General features: G+C 39.2%; 1 protein-coding gene across 1 annotated transcript; it reads left to right on the top strand.

The window, feature by feature from the left end:
• The first annotated feature begins 3,431 nt into the window (after nt 1-3,431).
• On the top strand, nt 3,432-18,857 carry kcnk2a (potassium channel, subfamily K, member 2a). Its single transcript, XM_085351182.1, has 10 exons — nt 3,432-3,827; nt 7,282-7,708; nt 10,979-11,085; nt 11,212-11,324; nt 12,408-12,498; nt 13,365-13,482; nt 14,046-14,206; nt 16,404-16,590; nt 16,704-16,843; nt 18,522-18,857. Exons 1-10 carry the CDS (start codon nt 3,432-3,434, stop codon nt 18,855-18,857), a joined length of 2,076 nt encoding a protein of 691 aa, XP_085207308.1.
• The last annotated feature ends 7,104 nt before the right edge of the window (nt 18,858-25,961 follow it).

Genomic DNA, 25,961 nt, shown 5'->3' on the forward strand with positions numbered 1-25,961 from the left:
AGGTAGATGTTACTTTGTTTTGGGAGTGGTCTAATTTTAGGAATAACTAATTAATAGACTTCCACACTCCTACCACAGGAGTGTAGCATTCAAACCAACTTCAATTTACTTAAGAATGCCAATAGCAGTCATTCAAGACTAATGTGACACAGAGAAAACATTTAGAACAAAATTGATGTAACATACTACTTCTTTTAATTGAAGTAGTTATTTAATTAATGATTTCACTCTTCTTTTATTTGGTTTTTATTTATATCTCATGTAATTTTATTTTACAGTTCCAATGTACAGCACTTTGTGTCAGCTGTGGTTGTTTTAAAGTGCTTTATAAATAAAGTTGATGATGATGATGACTGGCAGATCTGGACAAAATGTTTGCATCCTGCAAGTTAAAGGTTTTGTGTGACTTGCACTGCACACTCATACAAACACTAACATACACAGGACAGCTCCATACTATGAGTTTGTTTGAAATAGTTGCTGTCACATTCCACAAGCTAATTCCTCTGGGTTTCACATCAACCAGAGGAAGCACTTCACACACACACACACACACACACACACACACACACACACACACACACACACACACACACACACACACACACACACACACACACACACAAGGGGCTGTTCCGCTTTAGGGACATTTAATTGCAAACTTTGGTCCAATCACCACATGATGTCCTGAGGACCCAGGGTCATTTCTCCACAGGCAACTGAGAGGGCACCACACTGTCACGACCAATCACCTTAAATACTTCCTCACAAACATACAGTATGTTTATGTCAGCCCACTTACTGTTCTGCACAGTACCTACACAGGCTGTGTCATGCACAGTGGCACACACACGTACACATGTGACCTTCACTTACTAACACAACTTAAGAACACGTGCAAGACAAAAAGGATGAAGTAGTAATGGAGCGTGTAGCTTAATACCTTTTTAATATCTCCCTTTCTTGTCCAATGTTCTCTACCTTTTCTTCTACTTTCTCCCTTGTTTTTTTAGCTGAATCAGGCTAATTTAAGAAATCTCTGTCTATATTTATGTTCTTTGCGTCGTTAGTTCTGTCTCGGGTGTATTGGTGCAGACCCAAGTGCTGAATTTGTCAATGAATTCATTCACTTTCACTTAACCTAGAATTCTAACTTTGACCAGGTCTTAACCCTCAAACAGGGTGTGAAAGTGTAAAAGTTGCATGCGTTACTTCAAATTCAAGTTATTGATTACTAAAAGTTATTATTGCTAAAGGTGGATTTACAAGCTACTGAATAATGGAGTGTTTTTAACTTTTCACAGTCTGTTGAAAACTTTTTTCACAAGTTTGTCAGATTTCATTTTTGTCATCAATGTGTTCCTGTCATAATCTGTTCTGCATCGCCACATTTTAAACAGACATGATCACACACATGTGTATCCTTTCAGCTGTCCTCTTTTCAGATCATTGAATTTCTTTTATGCGTTTTATAGAAATTATACATAAAAAAAGTAACCTGGCCTACACTCTCCATGAGCAGGCTGTGCATTAGTACAAAAACAGCAATGACTCTTTTTTGTACAGTATTATTACAGCAGTACTTTTTAACATTACCAAAAGACTAAATGCTACAAAAAGGAACCAAGCGGAATCTTATTTAAATAAATAAACTATTCAGGTCATAATATAAATAAGCTCGTTTCAGTTTTCTCTACACAAATCATATTGATACTCAAGTTCTACTTCACATTTTTAGCTGGTTAGCAAAACCCACAAAATATTATGGAGCTAAAATCTGATTGTGCTTAACGACTGGAAGTTAGAGGTCACCATTTCCAATTAAGCGTGTTTAATTTTAGACTGATGGAGAAAGATATCATCTGAACACAATTAAAAAATTACAAGTGTTGCGTGAAGTTGTTGTTTTTTCCTTGTTAATTCCATAATTAAAGGTCTTCATGATTCCTCGTGTTTCACGATCCGCAAAATTGTAAAACTAACAACAATTAATTGAAAAATGCTATTTCAACAGGATCTTGTTTCCACATCAGCAGAGAGCGAGTTATTAGCAAGTTCATTGAGACAAGACTTAATTCCATAGCAGGAGAATATTTGCATTTGTATTATTTTTACCCTTCAGACAGACTGCATATCAGTAACAACAAACAAAATGGTAAAATGAGCTAAAGTGAGACGCCTATATTTGGTCACAGCTATGCAAATTGGCTGTGACTAAGCATCGGCATCCCTGATTATCAGACATCAGACTGACTCCTATCATTATTTTATCATCAATTTCTAAATATTCGGCTGCAGCACGAGACACAACTCACAGATAATCAGACACACAGGCACGTAAGACGCAACTGAAATAATATTTCTATCAAGCCGTGATCATCAGTACCACCCTGCAGCAGACTTATAAATTAACTGACAAAAAGAAAATATGGAAGCATGTGCATGATGAATTAGTTTGAGCTGCCGAAAAGTATTTCAGAACTATTTTTAGCTAAATAAATGTTGGGTAAGATATAAATGAGGATAAAAGCAATAAATGAGGACATAAATAAAAAAGAGGACCAGAACTGTATAAATGGTAACAACTTGTTGTTACTATTTATAAATATTAGGTCAATAAAAGAATGAAGAAGACATGAGCAGTTCAAGTGACTGAGGTGACTTCCAGTGGCAGAAAAAGGATGCGTGACAGGATCCTAATTTAATCCTAAGTATTTATTGGAGTATTGGAAAAATCATTTCAGATGGTGACAATAACGTACATGGCAGGTAGTTAGAAACACTTTTTAACCCCCTTTGCGCCATGACACAAGGTAGGGAAAACCCAAACAAATGTCATTGCAGCACTTTTAGAAATGAACAGTTGGGTCTTTGGTTCTGAAACAAGCTTTTCATCAGTGTAATGACAGTGAGGCTGGAGAAGTGGAAAACACTCTGATGATTTCTGTGACTTAGTTGAGTTTATAATAAGATTTTTAATAATAATTGGGTTGAGGTCTGGTGCCTGTGGAGGCCATTTGTGTACAATGAATATATTTCAAACTGATGTTCAGGAAGTCAGTTTGAAATTATTTGAGCTTTGTGACATGGTGTGTTGGCCATTAGAAGGTGTGTGCACTGTGGTCATTAATGGACTGAAACAATTCTCAGGTAGGCTCGTCAGTCAGTACTAAGAGGCCTAGGAGACATCAGACCACTACTGTTGTGGGTTGTTTGCCTTCCTCTAAACGTAAAGCAGTCTGGCCATTCTCCTCTGACCTCCAACATCAAGAAGGCATTTCAACCAAGAGAACTGCTGCTCAGTGGAGCTGATCACAGCCACAGAAACAGCAATTCGTAACAACAGTATTGCAGAAGTGGAAGCAGAGCAACTACGGACGAAAGTTTCGGCCTGTCTCAGCAATGCAAAGCCCCCAGCATCCAACATCACCATGGAGGAGAGCAAGGCACTCACATCATTTAGCGATGACAACAACATTATCATCCTTCCGGCAGACAAGGGTAGGTGCAGAGTATTGCTAAACCAGAAAGACTATCATGAGAAAATTTTGTTGCTACTCAGTGATGAAAATACTTATGAGCCCCTGAAACGAGACCCAGAAAGTTGCTACAGGAAGAGGGTGATAGACTGTCTGAAGCAGTTAGAACAAGACAAGGCTATTGACCGGACCTCATACCACAGGCTGTACCCAGGGGAATCTACACCAAAGCTGTATGGTTTACCAAAAATACATAAACAGGGTGCACCTTTAAGACCAATTGTCTTCATGATCAACTCTGTCACCTATAACATCTCCAAGTTTCTGGCTTCGATCCTCAACCCGCTGGTGGGCAGCTCTGAACACCACATCCAGAACACCCTGGATTTTGTTGAGAAGGTGAGAGATGTCATTATGGAGGCAGACGAAACCATGGTCTCGTACGACGTTACAGCTCTCTTCACTTGCATCCCAGTCACAGAAGCGTTGGAGGTAGTCCGTAAGAGATTACAGGATGACCCCAACCTCAGCAGCAGGACCACTCTCAGCATCGACCAAGTGTGTTTGCTTTTGGAACTGTGTCTTCATTCCACCTACTTCACATACAAGGGTCAGTTCTACAGGCAGAAACATGGGTGTGCCATGGGCTCCCCAGTTTCACCCATCGTGGCCAATTTGTACATGGAAGAAGTGGAAAAGAGGGCTTTGCTATCCTACCCTGGAACACCACCAAGTCACTGGTTCAGATATGTGGATGACACCTGGGTGAAAACGCGTTTTTGGTTTATTACAGGATGATAGCGAGGCACGTTACATCTGTGTAACACAGCGCAGCGTGACTTTTTTTGACTTAATGAATTTAGACAGGTGAAAAGCGTGTGTGAGGTTTGGTTGTGCACACTCACACACACTATATGCACGTTCATACACACATAAACCACAAGCTACATATGCATGTTACCTCATCTTAAGTTATGGAACGCACACGCACACACCACAGGGTATCCAAGTTTATCTAGCTGTGTAATTAAAGTGTAACTGTTAGAGTCATGGGGTGGAGAAATGAACATTTAAACTACTATTAATTTCTCATCAGTGTCTGGGAGACAGAGAGCGAACAGAGAGACCAGAGGAACATGAGAGATCGGGAAAAGAGAAGGTAGTTTTTATTACACTTTAAATTTAAAAAAGCTCCTGAGCACAGTCAAAAATGCTGAACTTTGCACCTCCAGGGCCTTAATTAGTGTGTGAACAGCAGCTTGACCCACATCAACACAGGAACCTTCACCTCAAGAAGCTGCCAAATTTAGTTTCTGTAAACTTAACTCCCTACAGAGAAGAAAGCAGCTTCCTCCATGTGCAATATTAGCCATTTTCTGCCTATTTGATCACCTGAGCAGCCTCAATAACTTAAATTTGGTTCAATCTCCACAATATTTGTGTGTCTCCTCTGGATATTCTCTAGATTCTCTTTGTATTTTTCTTTGTAGACGACATAAACCAAAGAAGTCAGAATAATTGTGACCATAGCAACACGAGTAAGTATTCTAAAGACAATCTCATGTGTCTGATTGCGGGGAATGAGACTGATAATAATGTTCCTGCTAATGTGTTTTATAGCAGGTCAGTTCATGCATTACATGCCACAAATTACATATTTCAGGTTCAGTGAATATTACAGATTAATTAATTAATTATTATTATTATTATTATTATTATTATTATTAATTATACTGAAACCTATAGAAAATAACCTAAAATACTGAAACCATTCACATGTTTTATGTATAAACTATTTTTTATGTCAGCTTATAGCATCCAATTGACCAGCAAATATCCCAACCTCAAATGTGAATGACAAACATTTATTAATAACGGACCAACAAGCTAGGCAAGAGGCAGTGGTGGCCTTTGAGAGAGGATGACAAGATCAAATGGGTGTGTGGTGCAAGTAGATATTTATTTTAAATGTGTGGCTGGTTGGGGGAGTGTTTGAGGCACTGCCCTGCTCCTCAAATTCAGATAGATTATCTCCAATCCCTTTAGCTTTTACACAACTAATAAGAAAAATATACAATGAAAACACAGCATTTCAACTTTGTTTTTTTAATCTTCTCACAGCCTTTAAATAAAAGATGGAAGTTGTCATTGTGATGATGGTTTTGAAACCCTCAGCTGAGTGTGTTCGGGACACTCTGCACTCTTATATAAATTATCAGTAACCAGGTAGGCAGGCAATCTTTTGCAATCTTGTGGCAGCTATAATGCACAAAGTAATGTATTCAATAAGACTGAAATCATAATGAATGAGACTATGGATTTTTACTGAGTTCATAAAGCAAGAAGCTGTTTTCCCTAAGGCTTCTGTACAATCAGACCTCTTTTTGAAATGAAAGGAGTCGCCCCCTGCTGGACATTAGAAATACTCCAGGTTTATGGTGCCTCCGCTCTGACTTCACCACTCAGATTCCTTATGCCTGCATCCATCGTTTGCCAACAGTGCATACTTCATCACCTCTTTTATCCACCTGTTTGATGAAGCATATTACTTCACTCTGGCAGCTAAACTATAGTGAAACTTCCCTACTGAGAAATCAGGTCTGGTCACTAAAGATCATTCGGACTACCTTGTGCAAAGCATTTGTTAATAATAAACACTTTTTGGAGGTTTGTCCAACATGATTTTATTTCTGTGTGAATACTATAGACTTTATATAAAAGATGGATTTGCATGGGGTTAGGTTGATTGGTGATTCTAAACTGACCATAAGTGTTATGGTTGCCTGTCTCTATTAGCCCTTTCCCATTAGTGACTACTTGGATTGGGTCAGTGTGACTCAGCTCAGCTCTACTGGAATTCCATTACAATTGAGTCCCACCTAATGTGCTGGGGTCATTATAGAAACGCGGGCAAATGTCTTGTGATGTAATTTGGATGCATCATGAACACCACAAGAAAGTAAGATGAGGCGATGGTATACCTGCTGCTCGGTGCTTTGCTATTTGTCAGACACAGGGACCACGGTGTTGGTTTTTTGTGTAGCTATTACCTACTTTGCCAGGTAAATGTGGTTTTGATTTTCATGAAGGAAACGCTCTCATGAGCAATGCCACTGATCAGCCAATCGTGGCATGCAGTCTGTTGACATCACATTTATGATTGCGTCAGATTGCTTGGAACACTTGCTGAGTGGTTACTAAAAAGGTACCTGTTACCAGGTACTATTACCTAATGCAGGGGTAGGGAACTCCAGGCCTCAAGGGCAGGTGTCCTGCAGGTTTTTAGATGTGTCCTTGATCCTCGATCCAGTACAGCTGATTTACATGGTTAAATTTCCTACTCAGCGTGTCTCTAAGTTCTCCAGAGGCCTGGCAATGAACTAATCATTTGATTCAGGTGTGTTGACCCAGGGTGATATCTAAAGCCTGCTAAACACCGGCCCTTGAGGCCTGGAGTTGGAGTCAAAAACAGTTAACTGAATTTAGTTACTCAAATTAGCAGAAGTGAGGCCTCACCTACCATTATGAAGGGGAAAAAACTGTCTATAAAGAAATGTATCTTATCTTGTACCAGGTTGTAGGGAGCAAAGAAGTAATTCTGCTTTTCTTTTCTTTTTCTTACTTTAGTTTTTCAGCCCCAGGGAATCACCACATGGCCATCACCAGGCAGCGTCTGCCTTTTGTGCATAAGCTTCAGGCATGTTGCTCCGGTATCGATCAGCAGTCAGAATCATGACAAAAAAAAAAAAAAAACGTGCAGCAGATTCGCTGCACATTTACTGGAACTCCTCAAATCCTCTAGAAACCTCCCTGGGCAGTAAGCACCTCCCTGTGTCCTGCACATCCACCCCTGTCCTTACTCCACCCCACTCCAACCCCTCCTTTCTCTCGGTGTTATTCCGCCGGTCCAGCGGTGCGCTCAAAAAGCCAGAGCGCAGACAGAGCGCAGTGGATGCTCCAGAGCAGAAACAGCAGCGAGAATAACAAACGACAAAGACACACCGGAGGAAACCCTTTGGAATTGCGCGCGGAGACAGTAAGAGAAAGGTGCAGACTCAACACTATCGTCCCATCAGCGGTAAAAGTAGAACAGCAGAGGGAAAACGGAGCGCCAGTTCGTCCCCCCTCTTCAGCACCGCAGGGAGGAGACACGCAGAAGAGGAAAGATTCCCCCGAACGCAGTGAGAGCCTCGGACGAGGAGAAGAGGAGAGCGGAGGGCATCGGATAGGCAACAAGGAGTAAGTGAATTCACAGTTTGTATGGGAGAAAACTTATCCTGAAACTTCTTCATAACCTCATGAAGTTTGTGAAAAAAAAAATGTTACACCAGCATCACCCACACCTCAGATTCACCCCAAATTTCACAAAAACTAACTCGGAGTCCCAAAACTTACGCAAAACTCGGCAGACTGTTCTTAATTATCCACCTACAGTGAGAGGAGAGGCTGAAGTGTGTGTTTATGAGTTCCTATGTGTGACTAAGTCTTGACTCCTTCCTGCACAGCTGCATGCACGTGTTTGCTTTGTTTCACTAAATATTTATTCAGCTAAACTGTCTCAGCTTGCCAGAAAAAAGGCTTTTTGAATTCCTTTTTTATTTCGAAAACTAATCCCGTCAAAGAGAATCCATGATTCATGTGTTCACTGCTAACATTATATTAACAAACCCTACACTGATGATCACAGAGAGGGGGATGGTTTAACTTTTGCCTAAGACACTATCGGAAGGAAGAGGAGTGCTTCTAAGATAAACGGTAGGTCAGCAGTGCACGTGATCAGGATGGACGCTTCTGACCTTTTTATTTTTAATATATTTTATTTTTCTCCTGATACAGTTTTTGTTTATAAATCTATATATAAAGAAAAACATTTAAAAGAATTTGAAAATGTTGCAGTTTTGTCTGATTTCATCTATTTTTGTTGTATTTGTGTGAACTGCAATTATTTGAGGAACTATTAATGAACTTTTCTTAACATTTTTAATATTTCCAGTAGAAAATGTGCCTAAACCAGTCTTGCCTTCTCTTCTCTTCAGCTCCGTGCTCTTTAACCCAGAACATACTTTCCTTGCCAATTATTAGGACTGTTAAGTGTAGTAAAGAACCAAGACAATGAACATTTTAAGTGGATATCACATTTTGTAATGTAGTTTTAGGTCCTGTGTATTAACTGTTATGTTAGATAGGAATAGAGAAAATATATATTATTCATCTGCTTGTTGTCTTATTTTATAAGATTTGTTTTGTAACTACATATCATTTAAGATGAATGTTAAATGTGAGGCGTATTCCATTCTGTGTGGGAAATAATTACATTTACAAATGCCATTGTCCTGGTCACAAAAGAAAAAGGAAAGGAAGCTGCTTTCGGCTGCTCCTTTATTCACAGTGGGTCACTACAGTGTTTGATTTGGCAGAGCTTTTACCCCAGATGCCCTTCCTGACTCAAACCCAGTGGGATTTGTGTCTCCTCCCGGGAGACAAGAAAGCAAAGTTTGGAAAGAAAAAGAATGTATTATCTTTGCAATTACAGCATAATCAATCAGGACTTATTACCCCTTATTTTAGCCATCCATTTATCCATTTTCTTAACTGTTTTCATGGTTGCTTGACCCAGCTGTCACAAGGCAAGAGGCAGAGTACACTCTGGAGAGGTCACATCAGAGTTGTCTTAATTCTTTATGGCATTGATTCAACAAGCTGCTGGAAACACTCCTCGTGTTGGTCCATATTGACATGATAGTGTCTCGAAGGTGCTCTAGTGGATTGAGATCTGGTGACTGTGGAGGGCTTTTGAGTACAGTGTCATGTTCAAGAAACCAGTTTGACATGATTTGAACTCTGGTACGCTATCTTGCTCGAAGCAGCCATTAAAAGATGGCTGTGATCATGAAGGAATATTTTTAGGACATAGTTAAGAACAATACTCGGGTATGCAGTGCCATTTAATCTCTAGGGTTTACACATAATGTTTGTACCAACTTGTTTAAACAGTTGGTACTAAGGGGCCCAAAGTGTGCCAGGGAAATTTCTCCACACACCATCCCCCCACCACCAGCTTGAATTCATGATACACTGCATGATGGATCCATGTTTTCATCCAAAGGTTGCAGCAGAAATCATTTTCCCAATCATATTAGAACTGTAGCCTCGATTTTCTGTTCTTAGCTGACAGGAGTGATACCTGGTGCAGTCTTCTGCTGCTATAGCCCTTTGGCTTCAAGGTTTGACATGTTGTACATGTTCTTCTGCATACCTTGGTTGCTGTTACATTCTCCTCTGACCTCTGGCATCATATAGGTATTTTTGTCCTGAGAACTGACAATCACTTTTTTCTTTTTTAAACTATTCTCTATAAACCCAAGAGATTGGGAAAATCCCAGTATATCAGCAGCTGAATCAGTCAGACCAGCTCAACAGCTCAGATTTTAAACTTGGCATCCAGTTCAAGACAGTGTTTTTTGGGTTTGGGTCTAAATAACGCCACAGAGAGAGGATATCCCTAATATGGTCCTCCCCAGCACACTGCTCTGGCCATGAGTACAACAGCTGTGAATCATGAAACTCTACTTTGATCGTGGCTCAAGAGTTGGGAGTTCGCCTTGTAATCGGAAGGTTGCCGGTTTGAGCCCCGGCTTGGACAGTCTCGGTCGTTGTGTCCTTGGGCAAGACACTTCACCTACCGCCTACTGGTGTTGGCCAGAAGGGCCGATGGCGCGACATGGCAGCCTTGCTTCTGTCAGTCTTCTGTCAGTCTGGCAGCTGTAGCTACAACTGTAGTTTGCCTCCACCAGTGTGTGAATGGGTGGATGACTGGGTGTGTAAAACGCTTTGGGGTCCCTAGAGGGGACTAGTAAAAGCGCTATACAAATACAGGCCATTTACCATTTACTTTAGGAGAGTCCAGGTATAAAAATACTGTAGGGTGGGAAACCATTAGAATAGGTCCCCTTTATAGGAAATTAAAGAAACATGCAAAGTGCATACAAACTACAGCAGAATAAAACAGCTGATACAACAATGGTTTTATGCTAATTCTTTCAGGATTTGCAGAGTGAATTGATTTTACGTACATTTCATAATTTAAAACACTTCTTCTACAAAGGCCTCAGCACCTTTTTTTCCTCTTGCGGTATCTTTAGCAACATTCGCCCTTGCTTTTCTATTGCTCTTTTAGAAAGTCATAGCCTTCATACTCTCACCATATTTGTCTATATTTAAGATGCACATCACTCATCATATGTTAGATTTTATAAAAGCACAGATACGTGTTACACACGCGGGTGTAGCTAAACTCAACTTAAGGGCCCGACTCAGCCCTTTTCCAGTGTTAGCATGTAGCAACCACTTCAAAGTTTTGCTGGTGATTTATTCATAAGGCTTTCTAAAATTAACAAGCTAAATCTGTTGACTGGAGCATGTATGAGCAGAGACAGGCAGGGAGAAAAGTGCATGGGAGGGAAAATAATTGAATGCCATTTTCTCATTTCCCCTGGTAGTGGCAGCTCCAGACTTATTGGACCCTAAATCCGCCACTCACAACACTAAGCCCCGCCTCTCCTTCTCCACAAAGCCAATGACACTGACGCCTCCGGAGGAGAGCGAGGTGAGGACAAATGAGATGTTTTCACAGGATTTTTGTTACACCCTGTGGTGTCATTGTAGTTTATTTTGGGACACCTCTTGCATGCAGGTATGTATATGGTTTGATTAACAAGCTGAAGTGTTGCAGGTGGTTGCCACAGTGATGAAGTGGAAGACGGTGACAGCCATCTTTCTTTTGGTGGTTCTGTACCTGGTGATGGGAGCAGCAGTCTTCAGATCCCTGGAGCAGCCCCATGAGAGGTAAGCAGGTTAAAGAGAGGTAGGCCAGTCATCCATCCATCTATTTAGCTGTCCCACGACTCGCATAACTGCTCCTCTCCAATCTGTGGCAATGAACGCAAAGGTTAAGACCCTACAAATAAGTACGGTGTGCTTGATCTTCTATGAATATTTATTTAAAGTAAAAATATATTAAATGTTATGTTTATTAAAGTCATAAATGTTTAGATGTAAACTTTTAGCTTTATGTATTTTCAGCTCACCACTGGGTACCCTGTAGTGCACTCCTGAAACAGCCCTAGTTTAATGCAGTCTTCAACACAGATGACTAAAGAATATATACAAGTCTGTGCTAGTACTTTCTGCTCTTGATTGGGAGCATGAAACTGACTGAGTCATTAAAACATGTACAATTCTACTACACTTAATTTTTGGGCTTCTGTGTTAGTTTCATATCACGTGTTTGGATTTCTGTGTTTTCACTTCCTGTTATATTTTGAAATATCTGTTTGTCATACACTTCCTGCTTCCAGCTTTTGCTCACTTTCCAGCTCTTTATCTCTGTTCAGTCACTTACCTTGGTATCCGTAGCCCAACTTCTTTACTTCCCATTTTCCAGACTGTGCTGTCTTCATAAAAACAACCCTTGTAGACACGCCCTGCTGCTCCTCGTGTTTTGTTGTACTCTTTGTGCCTTTGTGTTCTTACTACTTCTGACCGGATGTGAGTGATCTTTTGCCTATTTTGTTGGATCTTGCTTCTGATCTTCTATCTGCCAGATTTGTTTGCCAGAGTGACTGACCTTCCATGTATGGCCTCAGCCTGGTAATAAAGATTTGATTTTTCCCAGTATCCTGTGCTGTATATTTGGCTGTGAACTCTTCGTTTCCCACAGTTAACAAAGACACGACTGAGATTATTTATTTCACCAAAGTAGGAAAGCCCCCAAATGATTCCCATGAGCAATACAGAAATACTGAGCATATTAGTCCTACTCTAAAATATTTAGGCTGTCATATATATAATTCCATTAGTCTTTGATGTTTATAAACCAAATCAAACTTTGTTCAGTTGACATAATAGTACTTTTCCTCTTTCTAATAGTGAACAGCGTTTGGCCATCCTGTCCCAGAAGCTGCAGTTCCTTTCCAGACACTCCTGTGTCAACCAGAGCCAGCTGGAGGAGCTGGTTAAGGTAAGACTAACCTGACATTAATATTAATGTTAAAACTCATGCATTAAGTAGAGCAGCGTATGTACTGTACCCTACTATGATTCAGCACAGCAGCACTGGTTTCAGCACCATGGACAGCTCCTTCAGCTTTAAAAGGAAGAGCGTCTGAGATACCGAGAGTTTCTGCTCTGTTTCAGACTCTTGCTGTTTGCTTGGTCTTCCAGCTATGGCCCAACAAAATCAGAAATTCTTAAATTCACTCAAGATAATGTATTTTCTTTATCACTTGTAGATATTTGCGTCATTTACAATGATATTTCATATATTTTCCTTCTTTAATTTGTTACACAGGTAAGCACAAAAACACATTCCTGCACATCTGTAAAGAAAAGTGTCTTATAGTAGGTTTTTAATTTACGGATGTCTGAGAGGAGGATGCTGATGAAACTCTTCAGCATTAGGGACAATCCAACAATGCATGGGACCCTGATTGGTCATTGCAGCACTCACAGTAAGAGGCTGCTTTGACGTGCAGGTTTGAGCGCTACAGGAGATCTTTTCTGCCTGTGGCTTTTAGACTGAATGACTCCTCATTCTGCAGGGATGATGTTTAAATACATTTTAAAGCTGTGCCCACACACAACAACACTTTATCATGTATAATACTCGAATGCCATCCCAGCTTACCAGACAGGAGATCTGCAATATCACCTCTAATTAATTCACCCTGTTATCGCTTACTCCATCTGCTGATGTAAACTGTAAACAATCATATTTATGTTTATATTCATAATCTTATTTCCCCGTATCTTGTATTTTAATAGTCGTACTTTATTTTGTTGCTGTCTGTGACTCTGGCTGTCTTTTTCTTTCTCTCTACCTTTTAGCAAGTTGTGTCCGCCATCCGTTCAGGAGTAAACCCTGCAGGAACAATGACCAACAACAGCAGCCTGTGGGACCTGAGCTCTGCCTTCTTCTTTGCTGGGACTGTCATCACAACCATTGGTAGGAAACACACACATACACTCACACAAAGAGCATCTATGTTCAGACCGAAAGAACCACATTGTATATTTTCCGTTTTTAATTAATTTATGTTTACTTTTGAGTTGACAGTCCTCTAAATATAGCTCTTATAGTTAGCTACATAACAGTGACCTTTCTTTAGTTATTGATTATACATCTGCTTTGTGGATATAATCAAACTAGCACACTTACTTTCCCCATACATTTACTTTGTGCATGCATGTGTATAGATTTCTTAAACTCTCCTCACTTTCAACACAGTGGCCATTTCTACTTGCATGACACTGTAATTCCACCTTAGTTGAGTTATATTAACTCTTTTTTGTAATTAGATAGAATATATTCAAAAATGGAAAAAATTGAAACATGCAGTGTTATAGAAGTGTAATTTAAAAACGCAGCTAATATATTTCACTATCTATCCAGCAGTGTTTCGAGTGTAGTGGTTGGATATCTTCCAAACAAATTCACAAATGCAGTCTTCATGCAGCGAATACCGGGATTCAAATCATCAAATCACTGGTGATGTGTCCTCTTCGCAGGTTTTGGGAACATCTCTCCCCACACCGAAGGCGGGAGAATATTCTGCATTGTCTATGCTTTGTTAGGGATACCGCTGTTTGGCTTCCTTTTGGCCGGTGTAGGAGACCAGCTCGGCACCATATTTGGCAAGGGCATTGACAAAGTGGAGAAGATGTTCGTGGTGAGTGTGGAGCATCAAACACAATCACATTAAACTTTCAAAGCCTGAACCAGAAAATAATTCCCAGAAAATGTAAATATTTTGAAGAGCTTTTACTGAACCTTCTCACAAAACAATAATTCAGTATTAATTTGCATATATGAGTTTGATTTTGTATCATATTCGCAACATCTGGCTCTTCTTTTTTGCAATTTATTGCTTAAAAATGACCTGAAAAAACAGAAAAGTTTTGAACTGTTTCTTTCAAAGACTTCACAGAGTCAGACAAACAGAGCTGGATTGGTAAACTGTTCCAGAGCCTTGGTGCCACAGACTGAAAGGCTCTATCCACCACAGTCCTCACTTTTGTATGAGGGGACAGCTAATAGATTTTAAGCTTGTGAACGAAGACAGTGAACAGCAGTTTGTTTAGGAAGAAGTTGAGATATGCAGTCTGGAGCTTGTCCATTTAGTGCAAGGAATTAGAAAGACTTCAATCCTCTTCAGAGCTGATGTTGCAAGCATCATAACGTTTGCCACGGCATCTCCAGGCCTTTTTTTATGCCTGTCACATATGCTCAGTGTGAACCTGCTGTCATTTCTGAAGAGTCATTTCTCATTTCTAGCAGTGCCTTTTCCTGTTCCTGCTCACGCAGTGGAGTAGATAACGGTCCTGCTGCTGGGTTGATGCCATGTCTCCATGTGTTATTTCATTAACGGCCCGTCTTCTGGTATTTTCCTGGTATTTTTGTCTACTCTGTGCTGAGGGACACAGCAAACCTTCTCGCAATGGCTGGACTCTCTGTATAAGATGAATGGGCAGCAGGTTCAGTCTCATCCTACCAGCATTAAAAAAGACACTAACAACACAAGAATAACACTAGAGAAAACTGAATCAGGAATAAAGATAGAGCAAGCACCTGCAAAATCACTCCCTTTTGGGGGGTTTTGTTCTTGTTGTCTCTTAGGAGCATCTTTGTTGCTTCATTTGCACCGAAGGAGATAAATTCACAATGGTTTGTGCCATCCCTCAAGTTTAACTAACTTGTGTTTTTAAGTGTTAAAACACTTACTAAGAAGTTAGGGACAGGGGAATGCAGAAGAAGGCACACACATGAACACAAACAAATCATTTCCTTTATTTTGGAGTCGGTGCTCATTAAAACACCTGATGCTCATCCAAATTAGAAAAAGATCTCTTTGTATTTGTCGTTGCAGGGCACTCATTTTCAAGCTGATTCGTTCATTTATCGTGTTGTCACATTCTTCTCACATGTTGCAAAAAAAGCCTGCAGATCTATTAAGAGAGACAAAGGTGACTCAGCTCGCAGTCACGTCTTCAAAGTTCAAGTAGCTGGTGTGAATAATATGTTTTGTAGTCTTGAAGGAGCAGAAATCTGAAAACAGAAACATACTTTGGAATGATTTCCTCCTCCCGCTGCTCTCAGGGCACCCGAGGGACTGAGTAATGAATATTGTGATTAAGGAAAGAAGACAAAAGTTCATTGTGTAAGTGCCTGTGTGACTATGAAAGCCTGATTGCTCAGTGCAGACTGTGTGAGACTGCAGCATTATCCTCAGTGAATGTCTTTTCTCTTCAGCTGCACCCACGGGACCAATTTATGGAATAATGCCATTACTGCTAACAGCGTCAGGCTAATTTGGCATTTCACTTCAGAGTATTCTGTTTAACAGTCTGTTTTATTATTATTATCAGTCAGTCCTCCACTTTGGTCCCACCTTAAACATCTCAACTCTGCAAACATTAATGCTTACCAGATAATAATCCTTATAATAATCCTTAATGACTTTAGCTGTTTAACCTGAGAGAGAAACACGTTGTCTTTTATTTTATATGAAATATTGTCATTACACAGGTTTCCACAGAATTAACATTTTCGACTGAGTAATACTACAGCTTAATTCTGACTAAATGCAGTTTCACAGGTAGACTGGAGTAATTAGAAGTAACTGGAGCCAGCCTTGTGTACATAGATTAACACAACCTCCACATCAACATCTACTGAGTTCTTTCATTTTTCATCTTTTCCTTTGGTGACACTTTTGTACTTTTATTTGAGTGTGATGTCAAGTGCAGGAATCGAATCCAGTATTATACCTTTGAGATCTGAATACTTAATGTCTGGATTCTCCCTGCCTGCAGACACACAAAGTTTATGTTGAGTATTTGAATGATGTCCTTTTCTTTCCCGTGTAGCATGGGGAGATCAGTCAGACAAAGATCTGGGTCATATCCACGCTGCTGTTCGTGCTGTTTGGCTGCCTGCTGTTTGTGGCCCTCCCGGCAGCCATCTTTAAACACATCGAGGGCTGGTCTGCGCTGGAGTCCCTGTACTTTGTCGTCATCACCTTGACTACTATTGGTTTTGGGGACTTTGTGGCAGGTAAAAAGCACAACCAGTGATTTAATGCTAAGACACAGTTTGGACCTGGTTCTCTGAGTCATGTTGATCCGTCTCGTTAATCTGTGTGTGTGTGTGTGTGTGTGTGTGTGTAGGTGGGTCAGATATTGAGTACATGGACTACTACAAACCAGTCGTGTGGTTCTGGATTCTGGTTGGGCTGGCCTACTTTGCTGCTATCCTCAGTATGATTGGAGACTGGCTGAAAGTCATCTCCAAGAGAACAAAAGAAGAGGTACGATACCCTCGGTTTCTATTTTCTGCTTCATCTAACTTTTTGCAGCTTGTTTTTGTTCCTTTTATCAGCTTTATGTGTACCTGTCACCATGTGCCTTTTTCTGTACAATGACACTCATTATTCGAGCTACATTATGCCATATCGCCACTTCAACTTTTGCCCTCTGTTTAACGTTATTTCAGTGATACGACTGTTTTCTAATCCAATCGACTCACTGCCATCAAAACACAAGCACTGGATCTTATTGTGATCATCCCCAGAGGGAAATAGAGATCATTTAGACAATGTGTGATGATGAAGCTTAATATCAAATGACTTTAATACTAAATATAACAGAGATTATCAAAATAAATCCAACCTTGTTTCCAAAAAGGAACTTCTGGACATTTCCAGCCTTTTATTAAAAAACTGTCAGGGTCTCCTTCTGAGTGATACAGCTGTGTTCTTTGTGCTACCTGAATTTTGCTGGTGAGCATGAATAAAGAATTTTTCATACATTTTTACCAGTTATTATCAAAAACATCCTCTGGAGTGTGAAAGTCACATTTTTGTCAAGAGCACAATTACATAATCACATCTTGCAGTCCTGCTGTGATATGCCATCTCACTGGTCTGTAGATGCAGGCGTGTTATTATCATAAGTCACCGCAGATGCAGTTAGACGCACAGACATTATCACTATCTTCAAGAGATTTCACACTGACACAAAGACTGAAGGCAGGACTATTTATACACAGCTGGTATAAATGAGGAATTTGTGCTGACAAATCAAGACAGTCGTGGGGAGAAGTAAAAGCAAGGCTCCAGAGACGACTAACTATCAAAGTAAAACAGGAAATAACCAAAAAGATAACCAGTAAGAGACAAAAAACTAAGAATAACATGATACAGAGAAACTCTTTGGAGGCATCAATAACAAAGTCAAGACAGAAACCCGACCATAATATTGTAACACTAAATTAAAACTCAGTGTTAGCAGAACTAAGATTCACAGTACTAGAATAGTAAACAAGAATCTGGAAATACAACAAAGACGAACATCTGAGCTTTAAACATCAGAATGATCAGAAAACAACAAACATGCACTCACACTTGTAATGAATATAGAATAAACACACAGAAAGAAAGTGAGCTATACTTTGCAGTCGAAAAGAGCTATCAAAGAATCACAACAGCAACTCTGTAGTAAATATACATGAAGATGAGTCCTGTTTATATCAGCAACACAAAATACATGCTTGATTATATATTACAGGGGTCTCCAACTCCAGGCCTCGAGGGCTGGTGTCCTGCAGGTTTTAGATGTGTCCTTGGTCCAACACAGCCCATTCAAATGGCTAAATTACCTCCTCAACATGTCCTGAAGTTCTCCAGAGGCCTGGTAACAAACTAATCATGTGACTCAGGTGTGTTGACCCACGGTTATATCTAAAACCTGCAGGACACCGGCCCTCGAGGCCTGGAGTTGGAGACCCCTGATATATTAGATACACCTGAGGATGAGACGGTGATGGTGAAGTATATTTTAAATAGGTGTGCAAATATTACCTTCATTGTTATCAGATAAAAACCACAAAAGTAAACCTGTGAAAGTCTTTTTGTTGCTGGCTTTCATGTGTCTCCTGTCATCCTAATGCATTTCTACTGACCTCTTTATATCTTTGTGTCATTGCAGGTTGGAGAGATCCGGGCGCATGCTGCAGAGTGGACGGCAAATGTCTCTGCAGAGTTCAAAGAAACCCGTCGTCGTGTTAGCATTGAGATCCATGACAAGTTCCAGCGTGCTGCATCAATCAAACGCAAGCTGTCCTCAGAGCTGGGATTTAGCCCGGCTCCCGAGGTCACCCTGCCCAAGCGGGTTGTGTCTGTCAATTTCAACAATGAACGGGACAAAAACGAGAAGGAGGCCGGACTGCACGTATCGACACCTTCGGCCATAAATGGCGCTTTGGTCTTGAACGGACCGGATCTGGAGAGAGGCGAGATCTCAATTATTGAGCACCTCAAGTAGCAGAAGGACTGTCGGCACCTCTCAAGATCCTTCCAAGGTCTCTCTGTTTGTCATAACTGGTGGTACAAGGCATTGCTTGAGAATTCAGAAATCAAAATATTGAAAGTGGCCCCAGCAGAAGACATCTTCAACGTGAAAGAGGAGTCAAAGCCTTGCTTGATAACACTTGCACACATATTCCACTTTACCATCCTCAACCCCAACAATGAAAGAGCGTGAACAACATACAGAACTGTATTTTTTGGTGTTTGTCAACTAAATCTTACAGAAGTTACATTTAAGGACATACTGAAAAGCTAGGAAATCTGGAAATCTGCATCTGTCTGTCTTCATAACTGAAACAACTAAACATATTTGTTTTTGCTTTGTTTTTTTCACTATTGCTCAGTCAGTCTAGAGGCAAGCAGGCGTTAATGAGAGACAGAGGAGTATAATATCCAACAAAGGTCCCTGGCTCGTAATAAACCCAGGACGTAGTTAGTCACTGTGCTGCTGTTATGATAATGACAATCACAGCCTGCTGTTAACAAAGACCATGAACACCATTTAAGAGGCGTATATTTAGAAAAACATACTGGCATTAGAATTGTAAAAGTCAGTCAATCTGATGAGAAGGATGTCTGTAGATTGTAGTAGGGGCCTTCTGTATTTAGAAGTAAATCCCTATGGGAGCATGTTTGTGTAATTTTCTACTATTGTTGTCAAGAGTGAAATATTTGCAGTTTTAATTCTGCACAAAAAGGTACTTAAAAGCATGTACAGCGTATTTTTTAATCCGAAGCTTTAGCTGACTATGTATGTTTTAAAGAGCAGCTCAGGCAGGCATGACTGTGACTATGATCATTCAACTATTACAGTGGAGTCACTGTAATACCAAAAAGCAGTACTGTTACTTGATCAGTGTTATTGATTCCACATGATGTTGTTAAATGTATAAATGTATTTTGCATGTTTAGTTCAGTTCGTTCAGTTTAATAATTACCCACAAGCCATTACTTTTTCCACGATTTTTAATTGCAGTTTTTTAAAAAAATCGCGATAGCCAGTTATTTGTGGTTCGGTCTTGACTTTTACTGCTAATCTTTATATGATGCTTTCATGTTAATGATGTGTTTTAATAGAGGGCATGCTTTGTACTTACGAAGCTCCTCTCATTTTTAAGGAAAGGGCATAAAAATAATGCAGTGATTTTACAGCAGATGTATTTTTTTCAAAACAAGTGGCTCTATGAAGATTTATCAGACCACTGCAGTGCCTCAAACTCTTCACTTTGCCCACAAGACCAAACACAACACAAAGTGAAGTGAAGAGGACTATCGATTTTGCACCAGTTCAGTGAGTTGCATGGTGATATGTTAAAGACTGGACGCTTTATCTGCAGCAGTAAGCCATTCCAAACTGGTAAACTCCATTTAAGGAACATTGCTACATATGGAGTACAGAGCTCGGTCATTCGCCATCACATTCATCCAGTCTGTCTTCTGTATCAGTAGAATTTGTATCTGTGTTTGGATGTGGAAAATATTCATATGTTATGGTGTACTGTACCAGTTACTTTTCAATGATGCAATGCCCACATAGTTGTAACCGTAAATATATATACGCATAGAGTAAGGTCCAAAAGTATTTGGAGACAGCTTTGTTATTCTGCCTCTGTACATCACCTCTGGATTTTAAATTCAACACTAAAGATGTGATTGAAGTGCAGACTTTAATTTAAGAGGTTTACAAAACTTTTACTCTTTAGGAACTACAGCCATTTTTCTACAGTCTTTTTTAATAGTTGGATGAAAGTCTTTGCAGTCAATGAGTGCCTAAAGTGTAGAACTCATGAACATCTTCAAACACTGTGTTTTTTTTCCTGGAGATGTTCTGCTGTGCCTTTACTGCAACTACCTTCAGTTGCTGATTGTTTGTGGGTCTTTTGTGCATTTCGTTTTGCATTTACTTATTAAAAGCTAAAAGCACCTGCTGCTGGGTTGAGATCAGAGCAGTTGCATTGTCAATAAACACTAGTGATCAGGTTCCACTAGCAGACATTCATGCCAATGCCCCGTGTCTGGCAGATAATGTGCTACGCTTCAGACCATGAGCCATTTCTCTCTTTCTCCTTACTTTTATCTTCCTACCTCTTCTCTTTTGTTTAGTTAATCTATTAATCTAAGTCCATTTTGTGGGGTTAGGGAGTCCAATGTGGCTTTCCTATCCTTGCAATCAGTGATTTGCACCTTAAAAGCATCTCTTGAGTTTACACTCTGAAAGTAATATCTACTTGAAAGTTGTTTTTCTTAATCAAAGAAATAATTCTGTCATCATACATGTTAGTTATCTTTTGGTGTTGCTGAGATGGCCAGTGCATGCCTTCTGTACCAGATTGTTGATTTGGCCAGTAGTAAAGTTTTTGCGATCTCTCCGAGAGGTAAATTTTTACCTAACGATGGCAACACTTGGAGTCAAATCCAAATCTTTTATTTTCTGGAGATGTAAAGAAATAATTAAGAAAATTTCCTCACCTGGCCATTAAATAACTGGGTTATCCCATTATTTTTGAACCTCTGAAAATCTTCTAAAAAATTTTGAAACTCCTAAACAGTTAATGTATTTGTTAAACCCCTTGAATTAAAGCTGAAAGTCAGTCAGATGCTGGTTATTTGATTTAAAATCCGCTGTGGTGGTGTACCAAGAAATACATATGGAGCTAACCGTATGCGACACAGTTCCCCCAAATACTGGTGATTCTTTTGTTTTCAATCAGGTAATTGTGTATTTTATTTTATTGTCAAACAACATACATTTTTTTCTGATGACGTATTGGGGTGACAATCCAAAGCTAACATAATTCACAGTGAATGCCTTTTTTTTATACTGCATGTGTCAAAACCTTTCTTGCAGACAACTGTTAGACTGCAAAAAGTGTTAATCATCTTTATTTGTGTGCAAGACATATATTGTGTTTGCAATTTTAAAGATATAATTTAACGTGGATATGTGTGAGCTCTTAAATAGGAAAAGTGGAAATTGTTTTTGAGGCATGAAATATCAAACCATTTGTGTTTACACTGTAGCGATGTAATGGAAGTGAATTTGCCTTGTTGAGGACAAGATGAAGGTTTTGGAGTGAATGTGCACAGTGCTTTTTCCATGTGTGTACACCTGCCATTGAAAATGCACTTTTATGCTGCTGCCTTTGAACGTAACACTGTGCTGCAGGCTTGAGAGCAAACCTATCCATCCGGTCAGAAGGTGGTGACTGTTATTGTGAAGTGGCATTAGTGACAACTGCATGGTTTAACACACGAACTTCTCACTCACAAATAATCCAAGTAAGAGGACTTAATTCTCAGATTGTTGTAACATACAAGAAGAGCATGAAAAACAAAACATACAGATAAACTGGGTTGAAATAATAATCAGACAAATAAGATCGAACAATTAAGTGAGTTTGAATTGAGCTAATAATTGTGACAAGAAAAAGATTATGATTCTGTAACCCAGCCTGCAATTTCTGTATTACCAAAGATAAACTGTGACTGTTAGATAAAAGTGTAATACCAGAATATATTAGATTATATCTGCTACAATAATCTAGCAAAGTACCAATTATTAGATTTTTTTTGGAGTCCTAAGAAGCTTGTATTAATAAATAATATGGATTGTCTTTAGAGATTATGTAAGGACTTTGGTTATACACCCACTGGACATGCTAGTGGAACAGATTAAGAAAATGTTTTGAATTTTCTATAGATGTGTTTTTGTTTCTGTACTAACCTAAAATCTGTGTAGTTAGGTACTAACAGTGAACGGAAGTAGTAATCTGATGTTGCCTCATCTGTTTGCTTTGTCTTTTTTTTGTGTTTTTAAATAAACTAACCTTTACATTGTTTTTATTCAATTCTAGATATGTTCATCTTTTTATGATGATGAATGTATTTTTCTACACTCTGGTGAAATTACTCGACACTAATGAGTCTGGAAGAACACAATGTTATAACAAGAAAATGTCTGTAGAATTAATCTCGAATGTGACAAAGATTTTTGTATGACATACGAAGTGAAAATATACCGACTTTCAACAATTACTCTGTCCAGTGTGTAATTCAAGGTGCTCAGCTTTTGTAGCCAATTCTGTGAATATATATGTGTACATATATATATATATATTTATTTTCTGCACTATAAGGCGCACTTAATTTTCTCAAACATCGACGGTGTGCCTTATATTCCGGTGCGCCTTATGTATAACTTCAGGTTGTGCTTACTGACCTCGAACCGTTTTTATGCGGTACACGGCGCGCAAAAATCTGTCAAAAAATGTTTTAGTACGACTTTGGTAAGCTACGAAGCCGCACCGCTTTGTGGATTGTCTGAGAATTAAGCAGATGTGGTTAGTTATTTGTCAATTTGATATAATTGAAGCTTGAAAAAACATTTGTTAAATTCTAAGCTACCATTCGCTTTCTTTCCACCAGTTCTCTGGCATCTGACATCACCTACAGCATTACCCTTCATTCATTCAGACAAAACATAGAACAGACCGGTTGCACAGGCAATTTTAAGTGTAAAGAAAAGCCCATGTATCTGATAAGTCAGTCTCATACAATTATGCACCACTGGGGCAACAGAGTCAGTAAGTGCCATGCAGCTGCATGAAAAAGCACAAGCTGAATCTCAAAATGAAGCAACTGTAAAGAGGAAATGTCAGGTGAATCATTCAGTTTAAGTTCGGCATCTGGTTTTTATGTCTGTTTATCTTTCTGCAAATGTGCACATTTTTATGTGCACCAAATAACTGTATACAAGACGTAAAGTAAATGGCGAAATATCTTCATTGTTCTCCCAACACAACCATTCATTTTTTGTATTCAGTCTTATGAAACTGACTGAGTGAAACTTTAAGAAACGTGCACAAGGACAATATTAAGGTTTTTTTTTTCTTTGACTAAGGGGCTGAATTCCTATCGAGCCCCTTATGGGGATTATATGTAACTGTATTATTCAGGATGTTTTTATTTTTAGATTAAATTACAGCATGTCATTAATCTAAACATGTCTAGGTTCATTTCCCAGTGTGGTCCTTAGTGAAATTGAGTTTGACACCCCCGCAGTAGTTGTGTGCACATCATCAGGTAAAAGTAATTTAGAACTGAAAACAGCTGCAGGGTGCAAAGTACATTAAGCCTATGCATTCAAGTTTGTTTGTTTTTTCACACATACAACCTGAATTTGATGCTCAGTGAGTAACCCTTTCTCTACTACACTGTGGACTTTTGGGCAGTTGAACACTGGGAAAGGTCACATCCTGCTCAAAAAGGGTGTAGCTTTATAGGTCAACTTACACATGAAAACACACAAAACAAAACTGTTTATGCTACTGTAAGTTGAAGGAATAATCTGCATTAATCAGCACATTGCATTTAGAAAGACACTGTGCTCGTCAGTTTCCTATACAATATGTCTCTGCAGCTAACACCCTCCCCAAATAAAACCAGACCAAATTCTTCAGAAATCAAAGAAACCGAACTACCCATCCTGCACTATGTAGCAACAAAGAAACCACTAATTAACCATTGCTGTAATTTGCCATATCAAAAAAGAAAATGCATATTCTAAAATTAATTTGTCCCCATCTGTTTAAAAGTAGTTCCTCTGCATGTGTTACATTTGAGAGTAAAAGTTAAATTCTCAAGAAATCAACAAAACCTTGGGTCATTGTTAAATACAACACATATCTACAGAGCACGTAGGTCCAGTGTAAATGTTGTTCTAATTCTTTCGTTGAAGGTGCTTCAAAACATTAAATCTACAGAAGTCCGATGAACCGGAGCATCCACTGGCTTTTATGTTAATTCTGTTCTAATGGTTTCCATTTTTAGCTCTCCTCGTGCACAGGCAATTATTTGCTTAGAAAGGTGCTGTAAAAAAAGGGACCCAGTGATGGTGGCTGTTAAAAATAGCTCACACACTCTGTGTCTAGGTGAACGTATTATCCTCGTCCAAGAGGAGCACAGAGACACCTCAGTGAAAGCCAACACGTGCAAATTTTCTCTCTAAGAAAAACCTAAGTGGAAACATGTAAGACATTTATGATCAAGCCATTTATTAGTTTGACTTCATTTTTATTTCTTTGCTTTCCTCTTTTATATCTATTTTCATTTCCTGTATTACTGTCTTTAGAAGACTTAGGTTGGCTCCAGTGGCTTCTTTTCCCACCACTTAACCAGGACATATGCTTCATTTAGCTCACTACCAATGCCAGTAGTAAAAGAAAAATGATCTATACCTTTCAGCCATAAACATAGGGTATTAATAACCCTGTGAGAAACTCTCAGGTGCTTTTTTAAAATTCATTTGAAACTTCAACCTTGAACATAAAGTTTGTTTAACTGGGGTTGTGGAGTTTAAAGGTGGTGGGTGTTTACCGGCTTGGAGAGAAAGTGAGCATTGTACTGGAATAGATTATAAGTGTCTGAGTCCTGGCTAAATGGCATAATAAAATGCATGGATGGCTGGCTGCATGAAAATGTTGTCATACACGCACTTTCAGGTTTTACATATCAGGGTATAATTTTTTTTTAAAAATCATCTTTACAGAGGACATTTGTTTAACCACAGCACTCTTCAGAGTCCCGCCAAAGTCTGGACTTTCATTGAACCATTGCAATACGAAGTGGTTTGCAAACACACAGGGAGTGAAAAAAAATTAGTATTTTCACTCTTATGTTCGCTGTTTCCTGCACAATAAAAGTCTGTCTATCTAAACAAGAAACACTTTATGCATTATAGGAAATCCCCAGCACTCTAATCCTACTGCAGTATAACAAAGGGATAGATCAGGATCACCTGATCCAGCCATAACTATAAGAATATTAGAAGTCATCCAGATCTTTATGTATATAAAACGTGGCTACATTAACTAGTTGATTTTTTTATCATCTGGTTTCATGGATAAATAAAACTGGGTATCATCTGCATAGCAATGAAAATGTATAGAGTCTGTTCTAATGTTGCCAAAGGGAAGAATCTATAAAGTAAAAAGTATTGGTCCCAGTACAGAACCCTGTGGAACTAACTTTTGTTTGTGAAGAAGACCCCACATTAGCATGC

The sequence above is a fragment of the Diplotaxodon limnothrissa genome, linkage group LG1 (assembly GCF_057381915.1).
Source record: "Diplotaxodon limnothrissa isolate DT_005_m linkage group LG1, D_limnothrissa_male_GT1.1, whole genome shotgun sequence".
Lineage (NCBI taxonomy): Eukaryota > Metazoa > Chordata > Actinopteri > Cichliformes > Cichlidae > Diplotaxodon > Diplotaxodon limnothrissa.

Bases quoted from the DNA above. Each gene is read 5' to 3' on its own strand.
- kcnk2a (XM_085351182.1), top strand. From the start codon at position 3,432: ATGGAGGAGAGCAAGGCACTCACATCATTTAGCGATGACAACAACATT. The intron at 3,828-7,281 runs GTGGGCAGCTCT...CAAATCCTCTAG, and splicing joins CTTCGATCCTCAACCCGCTG to AAACCTCCCTGGGCAGTAAG. The intron at 7,709-10,978 runs GCAACAAGGAGT...TTCCCCTGGTAG, and splicing joins GAGCGGAGGGCATCGGATAG to TGGCAGCTCCAGACTTATTG.